This window comes from Salmo trutta, chromosome 24 (genome assembly GCF_901001165.1).
Source record: "Salmo trutta chromosome 24, fSalTru1.1, whole genome shotgun sequence".
Classification (NCBI taxonomy): Eukaryota; Metazoa; Chordata; class Actinopteri; order Salmoniformes; family Salmonidae; genus Salmo; species Salmo trutta.
Window position 1 is genome coordinate 49870919 of NC_042980.1, and position 21363 is coordinate 49892281.

General features: G+C 45.3%; 1 protein-coding gene across 3 annotated transcripts in view; it reads right to left on the reverse strand.

Annotated features, from left to right (window-relative positions):
• LOC115161458 (protein FAM126B) overlaps positions 1 to 21363 on the reverse strand; it is a 161408-nt gene that overhangs the window by 63525 nt on the left and 76520 nt on the right. For all 3 annotated transcript variants that reach the window (XM_029712448.1, XM_029712449.1, XM_029712450.1), the window contains exons 3-4: positions 7612 to 7678; positions 6179 to 6280 (exon numbers count right to left, since the gene is read on the reverse strand). In XM_029712448.1, coding sequence (XP_029568308.1) covers positions 6179 to 6280; positions 7612 to 7665 — 156 coding nt within the window. In that variant the 5' untranslated portion in view covers positions 7666 to 7678. The remainder of the gene's footprint in view (positions 1 to 6178; positions 6281 to 7611; positions 7679 to 21363) is intronic.

Genomic DNA, 21363 nt, shown 5'->3' on the forward strand with positions numbered 1-21363 from the left:
TTGGTCCTGTCCTTGGCGCTTGGCATGCTGTGCGGTAGCAGAGAAAACAGTCTATAACTTGGGTGACTGGAGTCTCTGACAATTTTATGGGCTTTCCTCTGACACCGCCTATTATATAGGTCCTGGATGGCAGGAAGCTTGGCCCCAGTGATGTACTGGGCCGTTCGCACTACCCTCTGTAGCACCTTACGGTCAGATGCCGAGCAGTTGCCATACCAGGCAGGGATGAAACCAGTCAGGATGCTTTCGATGGTGCAGCTGTAGAACCTTTTGAGAATCTGGGGGCCCAAAAAGGGTTTTGTTGAGCCCTCTTCACGACTGTCTTGGTATGTTGGACCACGATAGTTCGTTGGTGATGTGGACACCAAGGAACTTGAAACTCTCGACCCACTCCACAACAGCCCCGACGATGTTAATGGGGGCCTGTTCGGCCCGCCTTTTCCTGTAGTCCACGATAAGCCCCTTTGTCTTGATCACATTGAGGGAGAGGTTGTTGTCCTGGCACCACGCTGCCAGTTCTCTGACCTCCCCCCTATAGGCCGTCCCATCGAAGTCTGTGATCAGGCCTACCACTGTTGTGTAGTCAGCAAACTTAACTTCTTTGGGATAGGGGGCGGTATTTTGACATCCGGATGAAAAGCGTGCCCAAAGTAAACTGCCTGCTACTCAGGCCCAGAAGCTAGGATATGCATATAATTGGTCGATTTGGACAGAAAACACTCTACAGTTTCTAAAACTGTTAAAATAATGTCTGTGAGTATAACAGAACTGAAATGGCAGGCGAACCCCCGAGGACAAACCACCCCCCCCCAAAAAAATGTAATCCTACCACTGATTTCATTGGCTGGCACTTTTATAATAGGGCGAAATCGTGCCCGATTGCAGTTCCTAGGGCTTCCACTAGATGTCAACAGTCTTTAGAAACAGTTTCAGGACGATTTTTGGAAAAATGAGCCAGAAATTGTAGTTTTTCTAGGTGGCTCCCATTTTGGCTGTAGTGTTTCCAAGTGCGTGAATGAGAGCTCGTTCTTTGGTATTTTTCTCCGGTAAAGATGACAACGATTCTCCGTCTTAAATTTTATCATTTATTTGCGTATTAGGGTACCCAAGATTTGATTATAAACGTTGATTGACTTGTTTGGATAACTTTATTGGTAAAGTTTGGAATTCATGTTGTTTGCATTTTGAAGGGGGGAAACCGAGTGGATTATTGACTGAAGCGCGCCAGCTAAACTGAGTTTTTATGGATGTAAAGAAGGACTTAATCGAACAAAAGGACAATTTGTAATGTAACTGGGACCTTTTGGAGTGCCAACAGAAGATCTTCAAAGGTAAGGCATATATTATATCGCTATTTCTGACTTTCGTGTCGCAACTCCCTGGTTGAAAATGATTTGTTATGCATTTGTGTGCTGTCCTCAGATAATCGCATGGCTTGCTTTCGCCGTAAAGCCTTTTTGAAATCTGACACGGCGGCTGGATTAACAACAAGTTAAGCTTTATTTTGATATATTGCACTTGTGATTTGATGAAAGTTCAATATTTATAGTAATTTAATTTGAATTTGGCACTCTGCAATTTCACCGGAAGGTGTCGAATTGGAACGCTAGCGTCCCACTGATACGCAATAAGTTAATGATGGTGTTGGAGTCATGTTTGGCCACGCAGTCGTGGGTGGACAGGGAAAACAGGAGGGGACTAAGTACACACCCCTGAGGGACCCCAGTATTAAGGATCAGCGTGGCAGACGTGTTGTTGCCTACTCTTACACCTGGGGGTGGCCCATCAGGAAGTCCAGGATCCAGTTGCAGAGGGAGGTGTTTAGTCCCAGAGTCCTTAGCTTAGTGATGAGCTTCGTGGGCACTATGGTGTTAAATGCTGAGCTGTAGTCGATGAACAGCATTCTCACATAGGTGTTCCTTTGTCCAGGTGAGAAAGGGCGGTGTAGAGTGCAATTGGGTCATCTGTGGATCTGTTGGGGCGGTATGTGAATTGGAGTGGGTCTAGGGTGTCCGGGAGGATGCTGTTGATGTGAGCCATGACCAGCTTTTCAAAGCACTTCATGGCTACAGACGTGAGTGCCACAGGGCCGTAATCATTTAGGCAGGTTACCATCGCTTCCTTGGGCACAGGGACTATGGTGGTCTGCTTGAAACATGCATGTATTACAGACTCGGTCAGGGAGAGGTTGAAAATGTCAGTGAAGACACTTGACCGTTGGTCCGCGCAGGCTTTGAGTACACGTCCTGGTAATCCGTCTGGCACTAGCGGCAATGTTGACCTGTTTAAAAGGTTGTGTTCACATCGGCTACCGAGAGCGTTATCACACGCACATGCATGCTTCAGTGTTCAGTTCGAAGCGAGCATAAAAAGGCATTTAGCTCGTCTGGTAGGCTCGCGTCACTGGGTAGCTCGCGTCACGGTTTCCCTTTATAGTCCGTAATAGTTTTCAAGCCCTGCCACATCCGACGAGCGTCAGAGTCGGTGTAGTAAGATTCAACCTTTATCCTGTATTGACGCTTTCCTTGTTTGATGGTTCGTCTGAGGGCATAGCAGGATTTCTTATAAGCGTCCGGATTAGTCTCCCGCTCCTTGAAAGCAGCAGCTCTAGCCTTTAGCTCGATGCGGATGTTGCCTGTAATCCATGGCTTCTGGCTGGGATATGTGCGTACAGTCACTATGGGGACGACGTCAATCAATCGCTTATTGATGAAGCCGATGACTGAGGAGGTGTATTCCTCAATGCCATTGGATGAATCCAGGAACATATTCCACTCTGTGCTAGCAAAACAGTCCTGTAGCTTAGCATCCGTGTCATCTGACCACTTCCATATTGAGTGAGTCACTGGTACTTCCTGCTTTAGTTTTTGCTTGTAAGCAGGAATCAGGAGGATAGAATTGTGGTCAGATTTGCCAAATGGAGGGCGGGGGAGAGCTTTGTATGCATCTCTGTGTGTTGATTTTTCCCCCCCTGGTGCACATGTGACATGCTGGTAGAAATGGGGTAAAACTGATTTAAGTTTGCCTGCATTTAAGTCCCCGGACACTAGGAGCGCCGCTTCTGGGTGAGCATTTTCTTCTTTGCTTATGGCCTTATAGAGTTGGTTGAGAGCGGTCTTAATGCCAGCATCGTTTTGTGGTGGTAAATAAAGGCTACGAACAATATAGATGAGAACTCTCTTGGTAGATAGTGTGGTCTACAGCTTATCATGAGGTACTCTACCTCAGGCGAGCAATACCTCGAGACTTCTTTAATATTAGACATTGCGCACCAGCTGTTATTGACAAATAGACACCCACCCCCACCCCCACCCCTCGTCTTATCAGACGTAGCGTCTCTGTTCTGCCGGTGAACGGAAAATCCCGCCAGCTCTATATTGTCCGTTTCTTCGTTCAGCCACGTCTCGGTGAAACATAAGATGTTGCAGTTTTTAATGTCCCGTTGGTAGGATAATCTTAATAGTAGGTCATCAATTTTATTTTCCAATGATTGCACATTAGCAAAAAGAACGGATGGCATTGGGAGTTTACTCGCTCGCCTCCGGATTCTCAGAAGGATCCCCGCTCTGCGTACCCTTTTCTGGCGTATTTTCTTCATGCAAAAGGTGTGGATCTGGGCCTGTTCCAGTGAAAGCAGGATATGTGTGTATCTGGGCCTGTTCCAGTGAAAGCAGGATATGGGTGGATCTGGGCCTGTTCCAGTGAAAGCAGGATATGGGTGGATCTGGGCCTGTTCCAGTGAAAGCAGGATATGGGTGGATCTGGGCCTGTTCCAGTGAAAGCAGGATATGTGTGGATCTGGGCCTGTTCCAGTGAAAGCAGGATATGTGTGGATCTGGGCCTGTTCCAGTGAAAGCAGGATATGTGTGGATCTGGGCCTGTTCCAGGGAAAGCAGGATGTGTGTGGATCTGGGCCTGTTCCAGTGAAAGCAGGATATGGGTGGATCTGGGCCTGTTCCAGTGAAAGCAGGATATGGGTGGATCTGGGCCTGTTCCAGTGAAAGCAGGATATGGGTGGATCTGGGCCTGTTCCAGGGAAAGCAGGATATGTGTGGATCTGGGCCTGTTCCAGTGAAAGCAGGATATGTGTGGATCTGGGCCTGTTCCAGTGAAAGCAGGATATGTGTGGATCTGGGCCTGTTCCAGTGAAAGCAGGATATGGGTGGATCTGGGCCTGTTCCATTGAAAGCAGGATATGTGTGGATCTGGGCCTGTTCCAGTGAAAGCAGGATATGGGTGGATCTGGGCCTGTTCCAGTGAAAGCAGGATATGGGTGGATCTGGGCCTGTTCCAGTGAAAGCAGGATATGTGTGGATCTGGGCCTGTTCCAGTGAAAGCAGGATATGTGTGGATCTGGGCCTGTTCCAGTGAAAGCAGGATATGTGTGGATCTGGGCCTGTTCCAGTGAAAGCAGGATATGTGTGGATCTGGGCCTGTTCCAGTGAAAGCAGGATATGTGTGGATCTGGGCCTGTTCCAGTGAAAGCAGGATATCCTTCTCCTTCTCCTCAGACTCGTTAAAGGAAAAGGTTTCTTCCAGTCCGCGGTGAATAACCGCTGTTCTGATGTCCAGAAGTTATTTTCATTCATAAGAGACGGTAGCGGCAACATTATGTACAAAATAAGTTAAAAAATAAATGACAAAACGCAAACAAAAATAAAATTGCACAATTGGTTAGGAGAATGTAAAACGTCAGCCATGTTCTTCGGCGCCTTCTTGTAGTATACACTGACACGATGTTGTTCCCATTGTGACGATTAAAACCTACCCAAACCAAAAGTCGTGGATAAATGGTAGCATTTGCACAAAACTGAAAGTGCGAACCACCACATTTAACTATGGTAAGGTGACCGGTAATATGCTTGAATAAAAACAGTGCAGGTACGCCCTCTGTAAGTCAATCAATCAAACAGGCAAAACGTCAGTACAGAGACAAAGTGGAGTCACAATTCAACGGCTCAGGCATGAGACTTATGTGGCAGGGACTACAAAGGGAAAACCAGTCATGCTGTGAAGAGGGCACGACAACACCTTTTCCCCCTCAGGAGATTTTGCATGGTCTGTGTCTCCTGTAGTTGACATGGTCTGTAGTCGACGTGGTCTGTGTCTCCTGTAGTCGACGTGGTCTGTGTCTCCTGTAGTCGACGTGGTCTGTGTCTCCTGTAGTCGACGTGGTCTGTGTCTCCTGTAGTCGACGTGGTCTGTGTCTCCTGTAGTCTAGTAGTCGACGTGGTCTGTGCCTCCTGTAGTCTAGTAGTCGACGTGGTCTGTGCCTCCTGTAGTCGACGTGGTCTGTGCCTCCTGTAGTCGACGTGGTCTGTGCCTCCTGTAGTCGACGTGGTCTGTGCCTCCTGTAGTCGACGTGGTCTGTGCCTCCTGTAGTCGACGTGGTCTGTGCCTCCTGTAGTCGACGTGGTCTGTGCCTCCTGTAGTCGACGTGGTCTGTGCCTCCTGTAGTCGACGTGGTCTGTGCCTCCTGTAGTCGACGTGGTCTGTGCCTCCTGTAGTCGACGTGGTCTGTGCCTCCTGTAGTCGACGTGGTCTGTGCCTCCTGTAGTCGACTTGGTCTGTGCCTCCTGTAGTCGACATGGTCTGTGCCTCCTGTAGTCGACATGGTCTGTGTCTCCTGTAGTCTACATTTTACATTTACATTTTAGTCATTTAGCAGATGCTCTTATCCAGAGCGACTTACAGTAGTGAATGCATACATTTCATACATTTTTCCCCCCCGTACTGGTCCCCCGTGGGAATCGAACCCACAACCCTGGCGTTGCAAACACCATGCTCTACCAACTGAGCAACACGGGACACGTGTCTAGTTAGCCACCTGATGCTCCTGCATGGAGTGGTGATGACAGGGCAGTGACAGGTACACGGTGGTTACCAGGTAACAAGGCTGGCACTGCCACACGGATTTCAATCACGTCCTGAGTCCTCCACAGACAGAGCAGACCAGCTGGCGTGGGGGGAGGCGCTGGCAGAGCGCTGGGGACAAGCCAGCTCCGTTCACCTCGTCACAACAGATTACAGTCACTCTTATGTCATACTATTTCGTACTGGTCCCCCGTGGGAATCGACTGAGTCAGACATGACATACAGTAGTCACGTTTTCTGTCCTGAAACGCCACGCTGCTACCTAGGTGGGGTGGAAACAGTCTGTAGTCTGCATCCGTCTCACCTCACTGCTGGTGTCCTGGATGACTCTGTAGAGAGCTGGCACCAGAGACTTCTTCAGGTGAAGGCTGCCTGCATAGGTGGAGATGTGGGTTTCTGGTAGAGTCTGGAGAAATAGAAACAGATAGTTAGGGTTTCTGGAGAAATAGAAACAGATAGTTAGGGTAGTCTGGAGAAATAGAAACAGATAGTTAGGGTTTCTGGAGAAATAGGTACAGACAGTTAGGGTTTCTGGAGAAATAGAAACAGATAGTTAGGGTTTCTGGAGAAATAGAAACAGATAGTTAGGGTTTCTGGAGAAATAGAAACAGATAGTTAGGGTTTCTGGAGAAATAGAAACAGAGAGTTAGGGTTTCTGGTAGAGTCTGGAGAAATAGAAACAGATAGTTAGGGTAGTCTGGAGAAATAGAAACAGATAGTTAGGGTAGTCTGGAGAAATAGAAACAGATAGTTAGGGTTTCTGGTAGAGTCTGGAGAAATAGAAACAGATAGTTAGGGTAGTCTGGAGAAATAGAAACAGATAGTTAGGGTTTCTATTAGAGTCTGGAGAAATAGAAACAGATAGTTAGGGTAGTCTGGAGAAATAGAAACAGATACAGTATAAACATCCCTTCACAGTAGAAGTGTAGTCCAGTTGTCACGAGTTACTATTCATCTACTAGCGTAATCAAGCTGAAAGAGCGACGGCCTTTAAAAAGCAACAAATCCTTTTTGAAAACGGCCACCGTGTCATCAATAAGAGTCAAAGTTATTCTAGTGTCAAACGTGAGTGTAACTAAAGCAACAGGATAATTCTGGTCATAAAGGCTGGTCTAAAACAGAGACTGGAACATCTGTGTATCACAACAGGTAAATGTCCATTTGCCTACTAACATGGACAGCTGCGGTGACTGCTCTCTATCCGATATCAGACAATGAGACAGACATGTTCAGCAGCTCCAACTGTTTCCGTAAGACAACACATCATCACACATGTTTTAACTTGAGAAATACTGCATCAAACACCTCAGATGTCAAACTGCTCAACTAAAACATCCTCAGCAAAAACATAATTAATGACACACTTCTTGAGTTATCTTCGATTGATTCTGTGGATTTTGAGGAAGTGAAATAGGCTTTCAGTGGCTCATGGGGACAAGCATCATCAAGCACACGCAGAATCGGTCAGGAAACACCTCCAAGACTGAAATCTAGTTTCCTAATGAGCAACAGAAAAACATATATGTCAATCAGAATGTTCGGTGTGTAGAGACAGAGAGAGAGAGAGACAGCCTTCACCCTCTGTACTGCCAGGCCAGTAAGGGTCAGTAGAGAGACAGGAGGCAGCCTTCACCCTCTGTACTGCCAGGCCAGTAAGGGTCAGTAGAGAGAGAGAGACAGGAGGAAGCCTGTGTGTATATAAATATTGTTCCATGTAACTAGATGTCTGTGACCCACCTTGAATTCTGACAGCCATTCCTCCACCACTCCTCCCTGCTCTGAGCCCAGCATCTTCCTCACACACCTAGAGCAAGAGAGAGGGAAGAGAAAGAGAAAGAGCGGAGAGGAAAGAGAGGAGAGGAAAGAGAGGAGAGGAGAGAAGAGAGGAGAGAGAGAAGAGAGGAGAGAGAGAAGAGAGGAGAGAGGAGAGAGGAGAGAGGAGAGAGAGAGAGGAGAGAGGAGAGAGGAGAGAGAGAGAGAGAGAGGAGGGAGATGGAAGAGAGGAGGGAGATGGAAGAGAGGAGGGAGAGGGGAGAGGGGAGAGAGGAGAGGAGAGAGGAGAGAGGAGAGAGGAGAGAGGAGAGAGAGGAGAGAGGAGAGAGAGAGGAGAGAGAGAGAAGAGAGGAGGGGAGAGGGAAGAGAGGAGAGGAGAGAAGAGAGGAGAGAGAGAAGAGAGAAGAGAGAGAGAGAGGAGAGAGGAGAGAGGAGAGAGGAGAGAGGAGAGAGGAGAGAGAGAGAGAAGAGAGGAGGGAGAGGGAAGAGAGGAGAGAGAGAGAGAAGAGAGGAGGGAGAGGGAAGAGAGGAGGGAGGGAAGAGAGAGAGAGAAGAGAGAGAAGAGAGGAGGGAGAGGGAAGAGAGGAGAGAGAGAGAGAGGGAAGAGAGGAGAGAGAGAGAGAGGAGAGGGGGGAAAGAGGAGAGGGGGGAGAGAGGGAAGAGAGGAGAGTGATAGGAGAGGGAAGAGGAGAGAGAGAGGGAAGAAGGGAGAGAGGAGGAGAGAGGGAAGGGAGAGAGGAGGAGAGAGGGGAAAGAGGAGGAGAGAGGGGAAAGAGGAGGAGAGAGGAGAGGGGGGAGAGAGGGAAGAGAGGAGAGTGATAGGAGAGGGAAGAGGAGAGAGAGAGAGGGAAGAAGGGAGAGAGGAGGGGACAGGGGAAAGAGAGAGAACATGTTAACTCATTAGAACTGTCAACAGACTTGTTTTACTAACAATATCTGTGTCAATATCACATAATCAACTTGCTTACAACCTGTTGTGGTATTCTGTAGTGGTATTCTGTAGTGAAATTCTGTTGTGGCATTCTGTTGTGGCATTCTGTTGTGGCATTCTGTTGTGGCATTCTGTTGTGGTATTCTGTTGTGGTATTCTGTTGTGGTATTCTGTTGTGGTATTCGCGTGACTGTTGTCATCAACGAGAAACCGTGTATGCTGTCATTTGACTTCATTACTCAAAATGACATTGCCGAGGCAGACATGACCTTTCACAGTGAGAGGCTTTCTCTACGTTGGCTGGTGATACGGACACGGCCTTGCATTTTGAAAAGAGATGATATGAAGGTGAGTGAAATAACTAAACAGCAGATACGTGTTTGGTGTTGTGGATGTTTGATGCTGTGAAACGTGGGGAACAGCTCTCAGATCAGCAAGTCCTTGTTGGTACAGGTGAGCACATCAGCGGTGGAGCTCGAATGACTGTTCTCAGTCTCATGGAAATAGCTGACTATATACAGTTAACTAGTTGTTTGTTCTGTCTTGTTTCTACGGATGTAATTCATATGGAAACGGCCCAAGCTGCTTGCTATAGCTAGCTACTTTCTGACAGAACAAAATGTGTATGTATATACTGACAATCCCAAGTCTATCTTTCTAGAGATTAATAGAGGTGTCCCCCAGGGTTCCATTTTAGCTCCTGTGTTGTTCTCAATGTTTATTTATGATTTGGAAATGGGATGCAACCAGTAAAGTTACATCTATATGCAGATGATACACTCATATATTCATGGGCTCCTTCTCTGGTTCAGGCTGTTGAAGAGCTCCAGACTGCTTTTCAGTCACTGCAGGCCTCCCTTTATGGTCACAAACTGGTCTTGAATGTACAAAAAACTAAATTCATGACCTTTACCAGAGCTAGAACTCTGCCATAGAAGGTTTGCATTGTCACATCTGGTGGTTTATCCATTGAAAAAGAGTAATCCTCCAAATACCAAGGTATATGGTTGGATGACAAGTTGTCCTTTAAAGTTCATATGGATAATCTTGTGAGGAAGCTTAAAATGAAATTGGGTTTTTATTTTCGTAATAAGGCTTGCTTCCCGCTTATGGCTAAAAGCTTGTTCAGGCCACTTTTCTCTCTGTAATTGATTATGGTGACTTGTTGTATATCCTGTTGGGGCTAGGGGGCAGTATTTGCACGGCCGGATAAAAAAAACGTACCCGATTTAATCTGGTTACTACTCCTGCCCAGAAACTAGAATATGCATATAATTAGTAGATTTGGATAGAAAACACTCTAAAGTTTCTAAAACTGTTTGAATGGTGTCTGAGTATAACAGAACTCATATGGCAGGCCAAAACCTGAGAAGATTCCAAACAGGAAATGGAAATCTGATTTGTGGAATCACCTTCAACACTTTGCCTATGAAACACACCGTGAGTTAGGATTCATTTAGCACTTCCTAAGGCTTCCACTAGATGTCAACAGTCTTTACAAAGTGGTTTGAGTCTTCTCCGGTAGAAACTGACCGAACGAGAGGCCTGGAAAGTTGGTCATAGAGAGAGGGCCATTACTAATACGACGCCGGCGCCCGTGGGTACCCCTTCATTCCGAAACGTTTAGTAAGACAATGCAATCGTCCGCCTTGAATATTATTGAAGCTCTGATTGAAAAAGGCCCTAAAGATTTGTTATACAACATTTGACATGTTTGAACGAACGTAAATATATATTTTTTGCACATTCGTGATGACAAGTCCCGCGCGCCTCGTACATTATGAGTAGCCTTCGGAATGCGCTAACAAGAAGGAGCTATTGGGACATAAATTATTAACTTTTTCGAACAAAACTACATTTGTTGTGGACCTGGGATTCCTGGAAGTGCCTTCTGATGAAGATAATCAAAGGTAAGGGAATATTTACAATAGTATATTTGATTTTAGATGGTTCCAAGATGGCGCTAACCTGTATCGCCTAGCCTATTTTTCTGAGCATAGCACCTCGTTTATTGCAAAGTGTGATTTCCCAGTAAAGTTATTTTTAAATCTGGCAATGCGGTTGCATCCACGAGATGTTAATCTATAATTCTTTGAATGACAATATTACATTTTATAAAATGTTTTCGAATAGTAATTTTGTAAATTGTAGCGCTGATCCACCGGAAGCATTTGAGGGAAAATATTTTCTGAACGTCACGCGCCGATGTAAAATGCTGTTTTTATATATAAATATGAACTTTATCGAACAAAAAATGCATGTATTGTGTAACATGATGTCCTAGGAGTGTCATCTGATGAAGATTGTCAAAGGTTAGTGCTGCATTTAGCTGTGTTTTGGGTATTTGTGATGCATCTAGTTGCTTTGAAAATGGCAGTGTGATTATTTTTGGCTGGGTACTCTCCTAACAAGCTAATGTTTTGCGTTTGCTGTAAAGCCTTTTTGAAATCGGACAACGTGGTTCGATTCAGGAGAGGTGTATCTATAAAATGGTGTAAAATAGTCATATGTTTGAGAAATTGAAGTTATAGCATTTATGAGGTATTTGTATTTCGCACGACGCGATTCCACTGGCTGTTGACTAGGGTGGGACGCAAACGTCCCAGGTTCCCAGACAGGATATGCATGCAGCTTCCTCCATCTTACAGAGACAAGACTCTGTTTATCATGCAACCTCCTCCATCTTATAGAGATTGCAGTCTGTTTATCATGCATCCTTGTGCTTTATTATAGATGCCAAGTCACTCACCCACAATTGCACCTTGTACCAAATGATTGGAATTCACTTTATATGCGCAGAAAGATACGTGTTCATCTACAAAGCCCTTTTGGGTAAACTCCCTCTTTACCTCTGTAGTCTGGTTGCCACGTCACCATACCCGGTCTGCTAGGTGGTTGCTATGTTACCATACCCGGTCTGCTAGGTGGTTGCTACGTTACCATACCCGGTCTGCTAGGTGGTTGCCACGTTACCATACCCAGGCTGCTGGGTGGTTGCTATGTTACCATACCCGGTCTGCTGGGTGGTTGCTATGTTACCATACCCGGTCTGCTGGGTGGTTGCTATGTTACCATACCCGGTCTGCTGGGTGGTTGCTATGTTACCATACCCGGTCTGCTGGGTGGTTGCTATGTTACCATACCCGGTCTGCTAGGTGGTTGCTACGTCACCATACCCGGTCTGCTAGGTGGTTGCTACGTTACCATACCCGGTCTGCTAGGTGGTTGCTATGTTACCATACCCGGTCTGCTAGGTGGTTGCTATGTTACCATACCCGGTCTGCTAGGTGGTTGCTATGTTACCATACCCGGTCTGCTAGGTGGTTGCTACTTAAAGTCCCAAGGACATTCACACTATTAGGCAAGACTGCCTTCTCTTCTTGTTCACCAGAGGCATGGAATAGTCTACAATCCATGCTTCATCTAGATATGTTAGTGCCACTGAATGAATTTAAAATATAGATGGGAGGCTCTGTTACGGAGGAGTGGAAATGCTTTTTTAGGCTGGATCATGTTGTTATATTGTATGTTTTAATTCTGTAATGTATTGAGTGTTGCTGCCTTCTTGGCCAGGTCTCCCTTGAAAAAGACTCTGGGTCTCAATGGGCTTTTCCTTGTTAAATAAAGGTAAAAAACATAGTCTGTCAGGCAAGAGAAGGTGTGTAACAGCAAATTTGTCCTGCGTTCACAAAGCGTCAACCAAGCTGTCCCTTTCTAGCCACAACCAGCTAACTAGCCACAACCAGCTAACTAGCCACAACCAGCTAACTAGCCACTGAAATGAAGGCTAGAGTTAAGAGCTAACTAATGAGCTAACATTGGTGAACTCTTATTGTCTGTGTCAGGCAAGAAAGCAAGAGTTGATTGGAGGAGACTGTGTGTGTGGGGGGGGGAAATCAGCAGCAAAAGGCAGGGAAGAAGAGGAGTTAGAGATGACTGGAGGGAGGAGTGGAGCGAGGGGAGAGTGAAGGGAGAGAGGAAGAGGAGAGTGAAGGGAGAGAGGAAGAGGAGAGTGAAGGGAGAGAGGAAGAGGAGAGTGAAGGGAGAGAGGAAGAGGAGAGTGAAGGGAGAGAGGAAGAGGAGAGTGAAGGGAGAGAGGAAGAGGAGAGTGAAGGGAGAGAGGAAGAGGAGAGTGAAGGGAGAGAGGAAGAGGAGAGTGAAAAGGGAAAGTAGAGGGAGAGAAGGAAGCAGAGGGAGAGGAGGAAGCAGGGGGAGAGGAGGAAGCAGAGGGAGAGGAGGCAGCAGAGGGAGAGGAGGCAGCAGAGGGAGAGGAGGCAGCAGAGGGAGAGGAGGCAGCAGAGGGAGAGGAGGCAGCAGAGGGAGAGGAGGCAGCAGAGGGAGAGGAGGCAGCAGAGGGGGCAGCAGAGGGAGAGGAGGAAGCAGAGGGAGAGGAGGAAGCAGAGGGAGAGGAGGAAGCAGAGGGAGAGGAGGCAGCAGAGGGAGAGGAGGAAGCAGAGGGAGAGGAGGAAGCAGAGGGAGAGGAGGAAGCAGAGGGAGAGGAGGAAGCAGAGGGAGAGGAGGGAGAGGAGGAAGCAGAGGGAGAGGAGGCAGCAGAGGGAGAGGAGGCAGCAGAGGGAGAGGAGGCAGCAGAGGGAGAGGAGGCAGCAGAGGGAGAGGAGGCAGCAGAGGGAGAGGAGGCAGCAGAGGGAGAGGAGGAAGCAGAGGGAGAGGAGGCAGCAGAGGGAGAGGAGGCAGCAGAGGGAGAGGGGAGGGAGAAGAAGACACCTGAGAGGCGAGTACACGGTTCCGTGGAGTGTGTCTGCCCCAAGTCCCACCATTCACCCTGTACCACACAGCCTGGGTCTAAAGTGACAGTGGCAGGGGTTTTGGAGTTGTTTTTAAAAGTGGTAGGAACTTAAATCTAGTCAAGAGCTTGTAATGAATTACAAAAAGAAAATGTGCGGGGTTGACCATCTTGACCACTTAGTACAGACCAGGCCCGACAGACCAGGCCCGACAGACCAGGCCCGACAGACCAGGCCCGACAGACCAGGCCCGACAGACCAGGCCCGACAGACCAGGCCCGACAGACCAGGCCCTTGTGCATTAACTTTGTGACATGGCTACAGTGACAGGAAGAGAGGAGCCAAGAATGTGGCACCAGGGCGCGAGGACCGAGATGGAAGTCATTTGAAAGCAGGTGAAGTTTGAAGGGTGCAAGAGCGGGAGTGTGGTGTGCATCCGGAGTGGACGCAGGGCAAAGAGTGGGAGATGTGTGGAAACCTCCTTTGGATGCGTACGGCCCAGTACATTACTGGGGCTAAGCTGCCTTGCCATCCAGGATCTCTACGCCAGGCGGTGTCAGAGGAAGGCCCAAAACAACAGGTAATCAAATGGCTACCTGGACTATTTGCATTGTGTGCCCCCCCCAACCCCTCTTATACGCTGCTGCTACTCTCTGTTTATCATATATGCATAGTCACTTTAACCATATCTACATGTACATACTACATCAATCAGCCTGACTAACTGGTGTCTGTATGTAGCCTCGCTACATTTATAGCCTGTCTACTGTATATAGCCTCTCTACTGTATGTAACCTCTCTACTGTATGTAGCCCCTCTACTGTATATAGCCCCTCTACTGTATATAGCCCCTCTACTGTATATAGCCCCTCTACTGTATATAGCCCCTCTACTGTATATAGCCCCTCTACTGTATATAGCCCCTCTACTGTATATAACCTCTCTACTGTATATAACCTCTCTACTGTATATAGCCTCTACTGTATATAGCCTCTCTACTGTATATAACCTCTCTACTGTATATAGCCCCTCTACTGTATATAGCCCCTCTACTGTATATAACCTCTACTGTATATAACCTCTACTGTATATAACCTCTCTACTGTATATAGCCTCTCTACTGTATATAGCCTCTCTACTGTATATAGCCTCTCTACTGTATATAGCCTCTCTACTGTATAGCTAGCTAACTTGTTTAGCTAGCTAACTACATGTCTTAACAAAAAAGACCCCACTATGCAAGTATCCATTTCAATAGAAGGTCACTGCAACCGTTGATAGACATACTAGCTGGTTAATTCGCTCTGGCTATCTACTCCGATTTCAAACCACGGGTAAGATAGTCTAGCTAGCTGCATTTTGAGATATTACGCGTTTCAAATTTTGACAAAGCATTTTCATTGAAGGTTAAAACCTCATGGATGGGGGCAGTATTTTCACGTCCGGATGAAAAGCGTGCCCTGAGTAAACTGCCTGCTATTCAGGCCCAGAAGCTAGGATATGCATATTATTAGTAGATTTGGATAGAAATGTCAGAGTGTTTTCTAAAACTGTTTGAATGGTGTCTGTGAGTATAACAGAACTCATATGGCAGGCAAAAACCTGAGAAAAATCCAACCAGGAAGTGAGAGTTCATCTTCATTCCTAAAGAGAAAGGAATTGTCTGGTTGGAATTTTATTGAAGATTTATGATAAAAACATCCTAAAGATTGATTCTATACATCGTTTGACATGTTTCTACAAACTGTAGTATAACTTTTTTGACTTTTCGTCTGGACTTTGTAAGCGATCGCCTTGCATTTGGAATAGTGAAACTAACGCACGAACAAAATGGAGGTATTTGGACATAAAGATTAACTTTATCGAACAAAACGAACATTTACTGTGGAACTGGGATTCCTGGGAGTGCATTCCGATGAAGATCAAAGGTAAGTGTATATTTATAACACTTTTTCTGGCTTCTGTTGACTGCACAACATGGCGGGTATCTATATAGCTTCTTTTGGCTTCTGAGCGCTGTACTCAGATTATTGCAAAGTGTGCTTTCGCCGTGAAGCTTTTTTGAAATCTGACACAGCGGTTGCATTAAGGAGAAGTGCATCTTTAATTCTGTGCATAACACTTGTATATTTTATCAAAGTTTATGATAAGTATTTCTGTAAATTGATGTGGCTCTCTGCAAAGTCACCGGAGGTTTTGGAGGCAAGACATTACTGAACATAACACGCCAATGTAAACTGAGATTTTTGGATATAAATATGAACTTTATCAAACAAAACATACATGTATTGTGTAACGAAGTCCTATGAGTGCCATCTGATGAAGATCATCAAAGGTTAGTGATTCATTTTAGCTGTATTTCTGGTTTTTGTGACGCCGCTCCTTGCTTGGAAAATGGCTGTGTGGTTTTTCTTGTCTAGGTGCTGTCCTAACAATCTAATGCTATGCTTTCGCCGTAAAGCCTTTTTGAAATCGGACACTGTGGTTGGATTAATGAGAATCTTATCTTTAAAATGGTGTATAATACTTGTGTGTTTGAGGAATTTGAATTATGAGATTTTTGCTGTTTTGAATTTCGACCCCTGCACTTTCACTGGCTGTTGTCAAATCGATCCCGCTAAAGGGATTTGATCTGTAAGAAGTTAGTGTACTGTTAGCTAGCTAGCTAACGTTAGCTGGCTGGCTCGCTATCTAACATTACGTTATGTATTGGGGTTCATTGTTTACCTAGCTAGCTACATTCCTTAACAAAAGACTTGTATTATTGTGCCAGAGCGCAGAATAACTGATGAATATTTGAATGCTCAACACCCGCTGAATATGTCCGTGTCAGTAAACGTCGGCAACAAAGCGTAATTCAATTGTTGCCAGCAGCACAGCTAGTCACCAACGCTTTGGATTTACATAGCCTAAGCAGCTCTGCTAGGGGGAGTAAAATGGTTAGAGTGGGGTGTTCTCTCTTTATGTGTCTGGAATTAGCTAGCCAATGTTAGCCAGTTAGCTTGGGTGCTTGAGTGTCGTTGTGAGGTCAGAGCTTTTGCATCAACCCTACTTATTGAATGCGAAACGCTCTGCATTTACAAACGGACAATCTGACATCACCGTTCCAGTCACCAACACTCTGGATAACATGAAAACAGCCTAACCAGCTCTGCTAGGGCGAGTAATGTTCAGTGAGCTGTTCTCTATCTCTTAGATGTCTGAAGTAGCTGGCAAGTTAGTACAGAACGCTCGGATCAACACTTAAAGCGATGGGTGGGGCTAAGGCTTAAGAGGGTGTGAACAATGTTGAATGGGTGTAGACAAAGAAGGGCTCTCCAATATTAGTACCAAAACATTGATCAACTTCCAAAGCAGAATTACTTTATCATTATTTCCTCAAATGCATTTTATGTTATACCATTTTGTAGCTCTGAGTTTCTACTTTTATCCCATGTAAAAAGCAGAAATTCAAATGTTGCTACATAAGACCGAATCCAGGTGGTGAGCCACATATATGTAGTGGGTATACTTTCCAAGTTAGTATTTCCTTTATAACATTTTTTAATGACATCACAAAATAACCAAACAAAAATACGTGTTCTATAGATCGCCTGACCATTCCCCACGTTCTATGTCATAAATATAGTTATACTAGTTGCTTTTGAACATGTTAGGGTTTCAGCGGGAAAAAGGTCTGTTGTCACAAAGCACATTCCTTTGGTGAATCTGGAGGCCTGGATCTTCTCCTTGATTTACAACAGGACGTGAGTTGTTAATCCCCACTAGTAATTTCCTTCCCCTCTCTGATTGAAGTCATTCATTGCATATCTGCATACCTATTTGGACTCTCGAGGACAGTCATGAAGGTACATTACAAGAGATAGGTTCCCAAAACACAAAAATATGCTCAGTTGTGATGACATTCATACAGTGTACAGGACATTCCCTTAATGTTGTAAGAATGTTGACAGAACAGCTGGTCTAAGTTCTTTAAAAGGTTCCAAGAACATTTAATAAAAGCCGCATTATGCAAAAACCGCACTGCCTTTTCCTGGTTGCTAAAATTCAAATAGTTTGTGACAAAACAAGCACATATAGTGTAGAGCAGTGGTCACCAACAGGTCGATTGGTCGATCTTCAAGGCATTCCTAGTTGATCACCAAACATTTCCATAGAAAAGCCAGAGATAACGGCTGGCGCTCATTTAAAACAAATAAATTGTGCTGTTGGCGGTAGCTGCACTTGATCCCTGCACACCGGGAAAGTGTTACCATTTTGAACTTTTTTATTTGTCTGAAAAGACTAAATCGAGAAGGCACCTACTGCGCTGGCCAATCGGGTAGCTCAAATCACCATGCCTACAGCTTCCACTAAAGTTTGATACTAGCCTACATGAGATTTCATAACTTTTAAAAATCAGAGAGCGCCTATCAAAAGAATACAGCAAAGAACTGCTGTTTTTATTAGTGAGTTTAAGTTTTAAATCAGTAAACACTATTTTAATTCAACACTATTAGCCTACAAAACAAACACACACAGGACAATAACCCGGGCAGTGTAAGGGCTATTTGACCAAGACAAAGAGTGGTGGAGTGCTGCATCAGATGACCTTGCCTCCACAATCACCCGACCTCAACCCAATTGAGATGGTTTGGGATGAGTTGGACCACAAAGTGAAGGAAAAACAGTCTACAAGTGCTCAGCATATGTGGGAACTCTTTCAAGACTGACGGAAAAGCATTCCAGGTGAAGCTGGTTGAGAGAATGTCAAGCGTGTGCAAAGCTGTCATCAAGGCAAAGGGTGGCTACTTTGAAGAATCTAAAATATATTTTTATAACACTTTTTTTGGCTAGTACATGATTGTGTGTTATTACATAGTGAAGATATCTTCACTATTATTCTACAATGTAGAAAATAGTAAAAATAAAGAAAAACCCTTGAATGAGTAGGTGTCCAAACTTTTGACTGGTACTGTGTGTGTGTGTGTGTGTGTGTGTGTGTGTGTGTGTGTGTGTGTGTGTGTGTGTGTGTGTGTCTATATAACAAAAATAATATATATCTGGAGCGGGGCTCGAACCGGCCTTCGCGCCTCACATGGTGAGCACTCTACCTGCTGACCCAGTGAGCCGTATGACCAGCGGAGGGAGCAGAGGGGCGTGATGATTCCCAGAATCCATCCTCCACGTACGTAGCCGCCCAGGGACCAGCTGGGGACAAATTATCGGCTCGACAGCCGGGGCTCATTAGCACCTTCTTAGAATCAGGTGCACTAGATTGGGGTTGGATCAAAAACCTACAGGACGGTTGCTCTCCAAGAACAGGGTTGGAATGGAGAGCCCTGATGTAAGGAATTGGGTGCCATTTGGGACACAGACAGAATTTTGGTTTGATCCCAAAACGGAGAAAGAGCTAGTATAGCATAGAAATCTGCTCTCCTCTCTTCTGCTACAGACCATATCTGTATTAAGTTGTCTCTCTTTTCGTCAGAAATAGGAGGACTGCAAATTGTAATGTGAATTGTAAGCAGTAAGGACTGCATTGTAATGTGAATTGTAAGCAGTAAGGACTGAATTGTAATGTGAATTGTAAGCAGTAAGGACTGCATTGTAATGTGAATTGTAAGCAGTAGGGACTGAATTGTAATGTGAATTGTAAGCAGTAAGGACTGCAAATTGTAATGTGAATTGTAAGCAGTAAGGACTGAATTGTAATGTGAATTGTAAGCAGTAAGGACTGAATTGTCATGTGAATTGTAAGCAGTAAGGACTGAATTGTAATGTGAATTGTAAGCAGTAAGGACTGCAAATTGTAATGTGAATTGTAAGCAGTAAGGACTGCAAATTGTAATGTGAATTGTAAGCAGTAAGGACTGAATTGTAATGTGAATTGTAAGCAGTAAGGACTGAATTGTAATGTGAATTGTAAGCAGTAAGGACTGAATTGTAAGCAGTAAGGACTGAATTATAATGTGAATTGTAAGCAGTAAGGTTTGAATATTTTTTTTTATTTCACCTTTATTTAACCAGGTAGGCTAGCTGAGAACAAGTTCTCATTTACAACTGTGACCTGGCCAAGATAAAGCAAAGCAGTGCGATAAACAGAGTTACATATGTAATAAACAAACATACAGTCAATAATACAATAGAGTGTGTGCAAATGAGGTAGGATAAGGGAGGTAAGGCAATAAATAGGCCATTGTGGCAAAATTATTACAGTATGGCAAATTAAACACTGGGGTGAAAGATGTGGAGAAGATGAGTGTGCAAGTAGCAATACTGGGGTACAAAGGAGCAAAACAAATAACAATATGGTGATGAGGTAGTTGGATGGTCTATTTACAGATTGGCTATGTACAGGTGCAGTGATCTGTGAGCTGCTCTGACAGCTGGTGCTTAAAGCTAGTGAGGGAAATACGAGTCTCCAGCTTCAGTGATTTTTGCAGTTCGTTCCAGTCATTGGCAGCAGAACACTGGAAGGAAAAGCAGATGAAGGAGGAATTGGCTTTGGGGATGACCAGTGAGATATACCTGCTGGAGAGCGTGCTACGGGTGGGTGCTGCTATGGTGACCAGTGAGCTGAGATAAGGCGGGGCTTTACCTAGCAACAACTTATAAATGACCTGGAGCCAGTTGGTTTGGCGACGAGTATGAAGCGAGGGCCAACCAACGAGAGCATACAGGTCGCAGTGGTGGGTAGTATATGGGGCTTTGGTGACAAAACATATGGCACTTTGATAGACTGCATCCAATTTGTTGAGTAGAGTGTTGGAGGCTATTTTGTAAATGACATCGCCGAAGTCGAGGATCGGTAGGATAGTCAGTTTTACAAGGGTATGTTTGGCAGCATGAGTGAAGGATGCTTTGTTGCGAAATAGGAAGCCGATTCTAGATTTAATTTTGGATTGGAGATGCTTAATGTGAGGCTGGAGAGTTTACAGTCTAACCAGACACCTAGGTATTTGTAGTTGTCCACAAGTATTTGTAGTTGTCCACAAGCCAGAACCGTCCAGAGTAGTGATGCTAGTCGGGCGGGCGGGTGCGGGCAGCGATCGGTTGAAGAGCATGCATTTAGTTTTACTAGCATTTAGCAGTTGGAGGCCACGGAAGGAGAGTTGTATGGCATTGAAGCTCGTCTGTAGGTTAGTTAACACAGTGTCCAAAGAAGGGCCAGAGGTATACAGAATGGTGTCGTCTGCGTAGAGGTGGATCAGAGAATCACCCGCAGCAAGAGCAAAATCATTGATATATACAGAGAAAAGAGTCGGCCCGAGAATTGAACCCTGTGGCACCCCCATAGAGACTGCCAGAGGTCCGGTCAACAGGCCCTCCAATTTGACACACCGAACTCTGTCTGAGAAGTAGTTGGTGAACCAGATGAGGCAGTCATTTGAGAAACCACGGCTGTTGAGTCTGCCGATAAGAATGTGTTGATTGACAGAGTCGAAAGCCTTGGCCAGGTCGATGAATACAGCTGCACAGTAATGTCTCTTATCGATGGCGGTTATGATATCGTTTAGGACCTTGAGCGTAGCTGAGGTGCACCCATGACTAGCTCGGAAACCAGATTGCATAGCGGAGAAGGTACGGTGGGATTCAAAATGGTCGGTAATCTGTTTGTTAACTTGGCTTTCGAAGACCTTTGAAAGCCAGGGTAGGATAGATATAGGTGTCATGACTGTCCTGATCAGGTCAGGGTACAGGAGACCACCACCCTACAGATTATCTCCCAAACCCCCAACAGAGGAGGAGAGATCTAGGGGTCTGAAGATGTGGGGGTTTTATGACACCTCATGCCCATAATACAGAGAAATTCCTTTGTCCTAACAATGGAGAACTGGCCTCAGAACCTTAAACATGCAATAAAGGAACTTTGGAACAATGGTTTCCGTCAGCCACGATGGTGGTTATGACGAAAAGTGGAATATTAAAATGTATGTAACTTTTGTATTGGTTTTTAAAGGTTAAGAGATGACGTTATTATGAAAACATTGTACCTTTAAGAGTTTTCCCAGTATATGCCTGATGTTTATACATTGTACGCTGTTTGGAAAATATCCA